Source organism: Triticum dicoccoides, chromosome 5B (assembly GCF_002162155.2).
Source record: "Triticum dicoccoides isolate Atlit2015 ecotype Zavitan chromosome 5B, WEW_v2.0, whole genome shotgun sequence".
Taxonomy (NCBI): Eukaryota; Viridiplantae; Streptophyta; class Magnoliopsida; order Poales; family Poaceae; genus Triticum; species Triticum dicoccoides.
The window spans coordinates 457,201,874-457,212,862 of NC_041389.1; the positions used below are offsets into that span (position 1 = coordinate 457,201,874).

The 10,989-nt window shown below is 41.9% G+C and overlaps 1 protein-coding gene across 1 annotated transcript; it reads right to left on the minus strand.

Annotated features, from left to right (window-relative positions):
• Positions 1 to 839: 839 nt before the first annotated feature.
• LOC119309732 (sodium/hydrogen exchanger 6-like) lies at positions 840 to 8,404 on the minus strand. Its single transcript, XM_037585667.1, has 22 exons — positions 8,197 to 8,404; positions 6,028 to 6,079; positions 5,850 to 5,909; positions 5,744 to 5,768; positions 5,568 to 5,653; positions 5,365 to 5,476; positions 5,212 to 5,274; positions 5,093 to 5,112; positions 4,923 to 5,017; positions 4,725 to 4,753; positions 4,181 to 4,212; positions 4,054 to 4,101; positions 3,919 to 3,979; positions 3,642 to 3,739; positions 3,493 to 3,568; positions 3,373 to 3,392; positions 3,120 to 3,217; positions 2,927 to 3,036; positions 2,766 to 2,852; positions 2,192 to 2,271; positions 1,927 to 2,027; positions 840 to 1,256 (listed from the first exon to the last, which is right to left on the minus strand). Exons 1-22 carry the CDS (start codon positions 8,402 to 8,404, stop codon positions 1,219 to 1,221), a joined length of 1,599 nt encoding a protein of 532 aa, XP_037441564.1. The 3' UTR covers positions 840 to 1,218.
• Between the last annotated feature and the right edge of the window lie 2,585 nt (positions 8,405 to 10,989).

A 10,989-nucleotide genomic window follows, 5' to 3' on the forward strand; every position in this document is an offset into this window, starting at 1 on the left:
CCTTGAGGAGGAGGAGAGCAACGATGACGACAACGACGAAGAAGAGGAAGATGATGACGATGGCGACAAGCCATCCGAAGGGGAGGGCAACAAAAAAAGGTTTGCGGGAAAACTGACGCCCGAACTGATCCGCGGACCGATGAGGTACTTGGACAGCAAAATGGGCCCGGACAGTTCGATCTGGATGGATGCGGGCGGTTTGAGGGTTGGAGATGTCCTAAGCATATTCTAAACTTCAGCTCAGAAAGAGCATATTAATTCAACGGTCACTAACTCCCTTTGTGGATCCTACTTGCAAGGGAAAGAACCTTCCACGAGTAAAAGTTTTGGCATCTTGTGTGACCGTATCTTCCCTCTCCGTCATTGCCTACTTTTTTGACATAAAAGCAAGCAAATTCTGCAACACGTGTGTCTTCCATGTTTTTTTTTCAGACTCGCTTACTTGTGTACGAAGCATCACCTAGATCCCCATTGCCGGCGAAAGGTTCGTGTCAACCGCCAGCGGGAGCAAGCAGCAAGCGGCGCGACCAACAGGGACACACAAGACTAGCAGAGCTGAAATAAGCTCAGACGTAAACATCGCAGCCGAACCGTTTACAGTTGGGAGAGTATAGATATCAAGGGCATTGATGCCACCTCTTCTGCCACAGTACGAATCAACAGCTTCAGTACTAGTACGAGCCAACATCAGCAGTACTGACGAGTTATTAACTGAAAGATGGCAACGTTCGTTCTGCTTCCTACAACCATACGGTACGAAGACAGAAGAGTTTCTCTCAACGCAGACAGAAAACAGCCACAGAAAAAGCAGCCGCCGACGCCTCAAACCTTCACGCATCAGAAGAAATCAGAAGAGCTTATCTCAACGCAGACAGAACAGTTTTTGTCAAAACTCCGACGAACCCAGAACTGGTACCTGTTACACAGGAAGGCAAAATGCTACTAGTAGGTACTGTACTTGCATACTCTCAACTGGAAGAACAAAATTCCGTGCCTCCTCGGTCCCTAGAAAAAGAAAGCCTAGCAAGTTTCTGTCTATGGTACTCTTTCATAGCGCATGCTCAACAACTACCCTAATGTCCCTAAACACTACTGCCCAACTATGGCCCTCGGTCTGACATGTGGCGGTCTCACCAGCTCCTGAGAGCTTCTTCGTGTAAATCCGCCAAAAACCGGTCACTTTGTGCTTGCAGTCATTAGCTATAGCCTTCCCAACATCTAGGCGCTGGGCCTGGGTATCGCCAACACTTCACCTGCTGTTCATCCGGAACAATAGTCAATCAGCAAGGAATACTCAAGTTTATAACGAGCACAGCCTTAATATGCGCAAGGAATTAAGATAATGTGAGCCAATTGTCATGTTTTGCCTCTGCAGGAGGGAAAGCATCTTTGCTTTGAGCTGACCAACTCATTCGGTGCAGTATTACTAGGGGTATTAATATATGCTGCAGATTGTGTGAAAATCTCGTGTATATGTTCCAAGAAAAACTCAAATAATCTGTAGATACTAGGGAAGGGCGGGAATGTTATATAACGATGCAAGGATCAAAGTTAATACCTACTCCCTCCGTCTCATAATATAAGAGCGTTTTTGACACTAGTGCAGTGTCGGAAACACTCTTATATTACCGGAAGGAGGGAATATCATTTACGATATGAAATAGACAAAAAAACGTACTGAACAATGAATAATACAATCCAATATCAATACCGTGCATTTTACTTTTTCGTGTCTTGCGGATGATAATGAATTTGCTCCTTAAATTGCATGGATGTAGAACAAAACCTTCCATAATACTACAAATTATTTGCACGTTTTTTAGAAACTTCTATGACCCAATTTTACGCAACTCAAATTTTGGCTCATTTTCACTTGATGTTTTCCTTATATACAGCAAGGAATGGAAACTTAGGATATGTTCTTACAAGAATCATCGTCGTTGTCGTCATCGTCATCATCGTCCTCGTGTTGAGAGGTAAAAATGGGAGTGAGATAATTCCTGTCCAATAAAGCAAACGAGGAAGTGCTGCAAGACAAAAATAACCTGATCAGAAAGCTCCTGCTCCCTTGCTGCAGCAAGAAACAATAGAGAATGCTATCGACACAAATACACAATTCTAATAAAGCGGAACTCCTTGAACAAGAATTCAAATCGAACAAGCAGCATAGTTTCTAGAGCAGGTAGTGCACCTTCTCCGGAGATCTCTGAGTTTCAATTGGAATTTGCTCTTACTAGGTGTCCCTTCCTCACTGCTCCCCTCAAAATTCTCCTGCATTCAGCAAGTAATCTATTCATAAACATAATTAACCAGTATTTTCTCAAAAAATAATAATCATAAACCGCCGGTAATACTTGGGATATTTTACATGAGCAGTGAAATGTACAAGGACAAATACAAGTCAAACAGTGAACGGAAGCAGGGTATGCACTGACCTAATAGGGAGCATACATTTTATATTTTTCCTTTTAGCACCATTTGACTCTACGGTTGTGAACATTCTTCAAGGAACTAAATGGCCATATATGGAGAAACATAATGATTGTTTTTTTAATAGGGACATTAAATTCAGCACATTTGAATAACATATGAGGCACTCAGCATCCAACATCCACCTGCCCCTTTGCACCCCTAAAATGGGGCAGACAGGCTTCGAAACCGGGCAGGTGGCCTGCCCACCTGCAAGACCCTCTACGCCAGTTCCTACCATTGAATTTTGGATATAAAAGTATATATGTATTGCTACACACTGCAAAAGCACTTGCCTCGTACGGGTGTCGATAACAGTTACTATCCCCGACTACTTGTAGGGCTTCAAGCATTGTTCCAGTTGAACCTCCGATCAAAAGTACCTGGGATGTTGCAGTGAGAAAGTTATTTAAGTTGTTTTAGAGAATTACTAAAAGAACTATATGCAGCAACTTACAGTTAGAACAACAATAGATGTCGTAGCGGTGAAAATTGTCTCCCCGTGCCCGTCAGGAAGATCATGAACTGACTGAAGAGCAAGGGCAAAAGCCATAGCTCCTCTAAGCCCTGAACAGGAAACAGCAAGTTCTAGTAAAACTTGAACCTATTTATTTGATGATCTGATGAGCATGTTTGATGGCAATACATACCGCTATACCAGAGGGCCAGTTGATATTCCCTAGGTATTTGGGAATGAGGTGGTCGTGCCAAATTTAATATGTATGCACAAGAGAAGACATTTGCAGCCCTTCAAGACGAGAGATGAGAAACCTAGTAAGGCGCCTAACAGACGAAACAAGTTTGACAAATGGAACATATTCTCCAAACGTTCAGCAACCAAGTCTGACACATCACATGCCCATCAAATAAGGAAATCATAAAGATCAGTTGATCGAATGATACCTTGCGACTAATATGAAGACCTGCATTAGTTGACAAAAGAAACAAATTAAGTAAACAACAAAAATCGCAACATATTTATTAAGTAGAAAAATCACAAGTTGGTGCAGAATCAAAGGATACAATTGAGAAAAATATGAATCCAATATGAGACCAGCTTTGACGTTCCATTGCAATATCGAACCCCATGTATATGAATCTGTTTAGAAGAATAACCAACTTAGTAACTAAATTTGTCTAGTTCTACATGCTGCAAGTAGAATCTGACTTACATGAATGCTTCTGCTAGTGATGAAAGCAAATGGAAAAAACGAGCAGTAAAACGCTGAGAATCTTCTGACAAGTTATAAAATGTATATCTCTTCATCACCTGAAATAAAAATTTAACATCATGTAAGTATCTTTGCCTGAGAGTTTATGATCCCAGTAAGTTGAACTTGGTTACTGGTCAATTTTGGGTGTTACAATCCCATTAGAAATTCAGTAACTAAGTATAACTTCCAGTGTACAGAAGAAATACAAGGCAGAGTTCTCAAAACTGAAACTTACAATCCCGGTAAAGAGAATAGAAACAATGCCAGACAGGCCAAGGCCTTCAGCTAACATGTACCTAACACAAACGACAGTTACTGATATCAACCTATAAATGAAACATAGTGCAAAGTAGACAGGCTTACAACTTACGAGAAGTAAGGGAAAAGCACAAACAAGCAGCTCTCCAGATTATGTAAGCTGTAGATGAAAATCAAGAAATTTAGTTGCTCATATGATAAACTCTAGTTTTGGAAAAATTAGATGTGTTAGATCTTACTTCTCTACGCCAAGTTCTGCATACTTGAAGAGGTTCGACAGAATTAAGGAGTACAAACATGCATGTCTACACAACAGAAATGAGAACAACACAGTTCTACCAGTGCACAATTCATATCCCTTCTGGAACCATACAAATTATCATCATGGCTATATCAATACAAAGTGTTCTAATTGATGATCCTACAGAAATACACTTTACTCTCGACAGTTAAGTTAGTTATACATTTGTACTTAACCGCCATAATCCAAGTTCTGGTTTTCGTATCATTTCGAACCAATTTTCCCCTTTTTGTTCACTATAACCACGCCATTTGAGGGTAATCTTGGATCACCCCGAGTTACACTCAGAAACCAGAGAAAAACCGTGCAGATGCCTGCAGAGTGGCATGCTAGACTGCTACATCTATAATAATAAACTACAGTTTCAGCTATATGCTGTTATAGACAGGTTACCAACGGAAACCACGATACTTGCATAAATAACATTAACAAAGTGAAAATTAGGCTCCTATTAATTGAACAAAAGGCAAAGTAGAGGATATGAGAGCAGAAATAAGCCCAACTCCAACACCTGCACAACAAAAAGGTAGTTGAAATATCAAATGTGGAATGATAGATACAGGTTTGTATACAACCATAAGGAAAACTAAGAGAAAATAATCCCATCGAGCAAGCGAATACTATAATCTACTAGAAATGTTCCACACATAAGCAGTTTTAATGAACTAGAATTACATTACCTGATGACATAGAACCAACAAAGTTCTCAAGAAACCTCAAGATAACTAGGAAAATATTCTGGCCGGAAGAACTTGTCCTCATTGATGCCATGGTCCTGAACGAATAGGGATTTTAAAGCAAGATTGAGAAAGGAAGCACACAAAGAAAACCTTAGGAATAGCACCCTCACCTGTACAAGGATATAGCCACCTTAATTGTCAGAACGTAGGTGAATACCAAGCAATATGTGAGTATCAGTAGAAAACATTAAAAAATAACATGTTTTAAGTACGAAAAAATGACGCATACAGCATCATTTAGAACCGATTCTCCAAAAACAAGAGCATAGAGGTTCACATCGGTGCCAAGTTCCTATAATTCAATGAAGAATATGTAAACATTTATTTTAAGATAGCAGTAATTAAACTTGCACATGTTAGTATATGAAGGGACAGAAGAAACCTGAAATATAGACAAAACAGTTACAGGATCTGTTGCCGACACAAGAGCACCAAACATCATACATTCGACCAGAGGCAACCTATAGATGATGAATATTAACCCGGCAAGGTAGCTGCAAGAAAGGTAAACTGCAACATTATATGCTTATTAATAGAGGGAACTGGAAGGAATATGCAAAGTGGCAACATAAAATGGTTTCTTACACTAGAAGACCCGTAACAATGGAAGCAATGAAGGTTCCCAGGATTGCGAAAGTTATGATGGCACCGAAGTTTGAAAAGAATGGTTTCTACCAGAAACAAAATTTGAAATGTTTAGGTGTGAGCCTGGAACTGATGGGACATTAAGGTACTGTGGACCCCAACAATTCAACACTTACTGGTGCTAAGTTGAACCCTGACTGAGTAAGGTGCAGTCAAGTAAAACATGTCAAACTTCCCAAGAAATAATTAAGAAACAAAATCGGTATATACATTAAAGGATATAATATAATTGGAGGAAGCAAAAAGAGAAGGAAGAAGTCCTCCCGAAAATTGAACCATCTCCTGAATTAACACAGGAAGTAAACAAACATCAAAGATCGCACAAAATTAAAAATATTATGATAATTTACATGGCGATTTCTTTCAACCGGGACAAAGGAAAAGAGATGCAAGAATATACCTTGTACTTTTCTGAGTGTTTGATATGTTAGCAAACCCTCCAACAATCATTCCTGATATAAGAAAGTATAAGTAACTACACAACAAAGGTATAATATACAATTAATACACATATTTCAAAGTACCTCTAGAAATTACTATAACAATGCACTGCTTTGGTTCAAGATACTCTAGGTATACTAGCTAGTAACATGTACGTAGTTTGCACTTTCTCAGCATTACAATTTCAATTTTCAAATATAGCTTAATGAAAAATTCAAAATAAATAAATAGCTTAATGTCTACAGAAAGCTGTTACATAGGTTTACTCTATGAATACTTAGTTTGAGAGTACATTATATTAGTGTAACATAGTTTCGTATACAGTTAATGGACCTTGCTCCAGTAATTAAAACTAGTCATTGAAGAGAGAAGTGATTCTCTAGCCAGCCTCTGCATTCAGGAAGTTTTCAACTTGGCAAGGTTGGGATGGCAAATTACTTGGGTCACAGCCGTCGTGTGTCAAACTTTTTTTTCTGCGCCCGCATGGAGACAGTGTGGTCTTGGACGCTCCTAACGGAAAGGCCTCTCAATTGGCTACCAAGTTTTTTCCCCACTGAGAGCGAAGGTCCTACAAACACGTGGATGGCTGTACTCAAACACCACGGTAGACCGTGAATCCCTTAAATGTGGTCCGTTAGCTTGATTTGACCCAATCAACAGTTACATTTGCTTCTCAGTCCTTGTTCAAGAGTGGAACGCAATGGGAGTATAGATGAATGTGTGCATAATTAGGAACTGAAGCAAAAGTTCTAGCATGTAGTCCAGAGAGTAAGACACTGGCACACAAAGAGAGGGTAGTAAGGTAGTGAAGATTTGTAATAAACTACCTGAATGCATGTGTGTTAGTACTACCAACTGTAATTCTCCTTCTAACCCACAATGTAATTCCTCTTAGCATGTTCAGCTTCAATCAAAATGTAAGTCCTTCTACACTCCCACATCCCAGTGCACTTTTGCTCATGTTGTTCTTATTTAGCCCTTCGTTAATTTCATCAAGAATTGACTAATTGAGCCTATACCTCTAGTATTTAACTATTTATCCTATCAGGAGAAAAAAATATTGTGGAACTACTTTAAGGGTAGTATTAGTATTTTGCCTACACCCTTTGTTCCCACGCTAAGTCCAAATGGACCTACGTATTGTATTGGAGCCTATACCTTTAGTATTTATTCTTTTGGGAGGAAAAGAAGTTGTAGAAATAATTAAAGGTAGCATTAGTATTTTACCTACACCCTTTGTTCCCGCGTTAAATCCAAAAGGGATCGTAGGGAGTAAAATATAACCATATACGTATACACATTCTTAAAAAAAAACGAAACCGCATTGCGTTCCATACAAGCAAGCAGAAGGGATTACAACAAAGAACCAATCACCTTGCACGGTTGCACCCAATAAGAATGCAAAGACATTGGACTGCCACATTTTCTTTTGACATGTATTAACAAACTAAAAGCTTGAAACATGAATCATACTGAGTGTAGAATTAAACACTCCAACTTAGCTAGTTTATAAGGTAAGTAGAAAGTATCAACAACTAAAGGTAGCCGATCCTTTAAGCATGACTAAAATAAACGCAAATGGCACAGCATTCATCTTATATCTCAGAAATCAGAAAAGGGACACATGATGACTACGCATTTTCCCAAAGAGCACAACAATTACAAGCAATTGAACCAACACTCAGTCGCAGCAGTAAAACTGAACACTGTCAGTACACAGCAGCGTGTACAGCGCATGCATTTTATAATTTGTTCATCAGATTCAATGGAGCAATGGACTCTATAAGGTCCAACACAAAACAGTGCGCAGAGTGGTTCACAATGTTCATCCTATATCCTTGCAATCATCATACCATCACGCACCACTCGTCGCTGAACACTGGCAGAATCATTCACGTCGCGTCACTAAACAACCCCAATTCCTGAACCAATCACATCCGTCTCACTCACTCACCGACCAAAGGAAATGCACGGGATAAAAATCGCACGGGGAATCCGTATCCACAGCTACCGTGAAGACTTAAGGTCTCATGACTCTAGAATCCCTAGCTGGTTGCCAGTGATACGATCGGCATTTCCGACCTGAAACCTCTGGGGGTGGAGGGCGGATGGATGGACGGGTATGTACCGATGAGGAGGGATGCGCTGGCCTCGGGCAGGTAGTAGAACTTGCGGCGGCGGAGGAGGTGGCCGAGCACGAAGGAGAGCACCAGCATGGATATCTGCAGCAGGATCCCCACCCCCGCCGCCTGCTGCTCGTCCACCGCCCCGCCGAACCCCGGCATCGCGCCCTGGTGCGGCGCCGCCGCGTAGTACGCCCCCGCCCCCGCCTCCATCCTCATCTTCCTCCTCCTCGCGGCGCGCGCCCTCCCCCGCCGTCGTCTCCGGCGCCTCGTCCGATGCGTTCGCCCGTCCTCTCGCGCGCGCTTCGCTCGCCGGTTATTCGGGCGAGTCGAGTGGCGACGCCTCTCCTGTCCTCCAGTTGCGGACTGGACCGGTGCTCTCTGCTGGTGTTGCTGCGGTGTTGCGGAAATGGACGGCTAAGGGTCGGTTTGCCCGTTGATCTGACGGCTCTGAGAGGCCGCGCTGTGTGGAGTGTGCGGACTAGTGTGTAAAAAATATTTGATATGCGCGCTCAAACAATAAAATAAATTATTTGATATGACTATTTCTTTCAGGGCGGCCGCTACGCGTCGGCCGGCGGATGTTTCGCCTGTACCACCGTCCAATACGTGCCCCGACAACCATCTGATCCAATTACCGCGCGCGTGACTATTCCTGCAACAACCGCTCTGTTTCAGAAACAAAAAATCATGTATGCCATCCAGACACACCTGCGCGCGGCGCGGCGCCAGCCCCGCCACCGCGAAAATGCTGCTACCGGCGCGCTACAGGGCTGAAGCCGTCGACGTCAAATCCTGCAACACAATGGCGCACCACAGCATTGAGCGTTCGGACGTGCCTTCCTTATTGCAACACAGGCCTTGTTGCAGGATTACTTCTGCAACACGGGTCTTGTTGCAGGATTATTTCTGCAACATAGATCTTGTTGCAGAATTTTTCTGCAACAGTTGTTTTGTTGCACTTTTTTGCAACTGAGTTTTAGTTGCAATTTTTTTGCAACCGAGGTCTTGTTGCAGAAATTTTTTGTAAGAGATATTTTATTACAAAACGTAGACTCGTCGTAGACCATTGCAACGCTATATATGTTTTAGAAACACAGCTTCTGTTGCAGAAATGCGTTCGACAAAGGATAGTGTGTGGAATCTCACTGGGACACGTGTGAGGCAGGGGAGGTGGCGGACGCGGACGCCGCGATCCGCTGGGTGATGGTAAGAGTTTCCCTTCTTTCAGATGTATTTAAATGTTGGACTGTGATATATACCAAACGTTCGTACCTATACAAAAGTTCCAAACGATCCCCACCTTCATGAGGCCGAGTGCACGTAGCGCGCGAGGCCGAGCCGTCGAGCGGAGGCAATCATGAGGCCCATCTCAGCGCCCCTCGCGTGACCCTGGCCCACAACCATCACGCGTCACCGCCTCCCCTAAACCCCAACTTTCTTACCTCCACAGCAAGAAAAGGCAACAAACACTCTCCATCGACCCTCCTCTTCCTCTTTCTCTCTCCCTGTCGACGAACTCAACCATTCATCTTCGTCCCCTACCCACCCACCCACCCCCAACCCCAATTTGATCAAGCAATTGCTTCACAAAACATGCAATACACTTGAGGAAACTGAAGTTACCACCGGATCCCGACTTGATCTACCACCGGGGACACCAGAACTTACCAAGCGTACAGAATCCAGCAATTGCTTCACAAAATCATGCAGAAACGCTTGGGGGACTCAAGTTACCACCAGATCTCGACTTGATCTACCACCAGGGACACCAGAACTTTCCAGACGTCCAGAATCCAGCAAAAATCTAGGTGGATCAGGTACATCTAAGCACTCCCTACTGTGTCTGAATTCCAATCCAGTTCAACCCAAAAGGCCTCAATCAAAAAAGGAAGAAAAAAGGGCCATTTTTTCTAATTTATCATACTGTGTGCATAGAAGCTACCAGCATGATAGAAATGTTTTACCAGAGGAAGTAACAATGTGTAGAATACATGAGTTATCATGACATATGCAGGATTTTTTCTTGAAAAAAGGCAACTCCTTTTCAACTTATTTCACAAAAACAGTGAAATTAGGCTACAAAACACTTGTTGTATGTAAAAAAAGTCACAACACCATAACTGAATCCATACTTGTTACAATTATTGTATAGAGAAAGCTACCACATTTTTTCATACAAAGTTATCATCAGTATTGTCATATGTTACCATGCCATCATGGTGCATCTATGCAAAGTTACCATAAAAAAACTTCAACTAATTTTTGAAGCAGGGAATGGTGTTGCCGAGTAGAATAGAGTCCCGAATGAGTAACAAATTGTTACCTGCAGAAAAAATGATAATATCCATGTCAGCTCAAAAAGAATCACAAAAAGGTACAAAAAGATAGCATGCACCATGTGCAAATGTGATTGATGTATGTAAACAATAGTGTTATTTTCAGTTGTCTGACATATGCTATTAACATGTGTAAGCAGGTGCTTCAATAACATGTCAGAAAACCACAGATATAACACAAATGCCACAAATAGTGCTGGACAAGAGAAACAACATGATGATGATGCGCGTACGACTAGCTTTGGTTCAGGTAAGTGGCAAATCACTGAAAAAAAGTGTCCACTCTATGTCTATGTTGGAAGCAGAATGTTATCATCACAACATACTACAAGTTACCACACATGTTCAATACAAGTTACCACCAAACAATGATAAATCATGTTATGACAGCCCATTTCATGTGAAAAACATGCAGGTGCTCCACCTACATCTAACCAGAGGATGCATGAGCCAAACAAG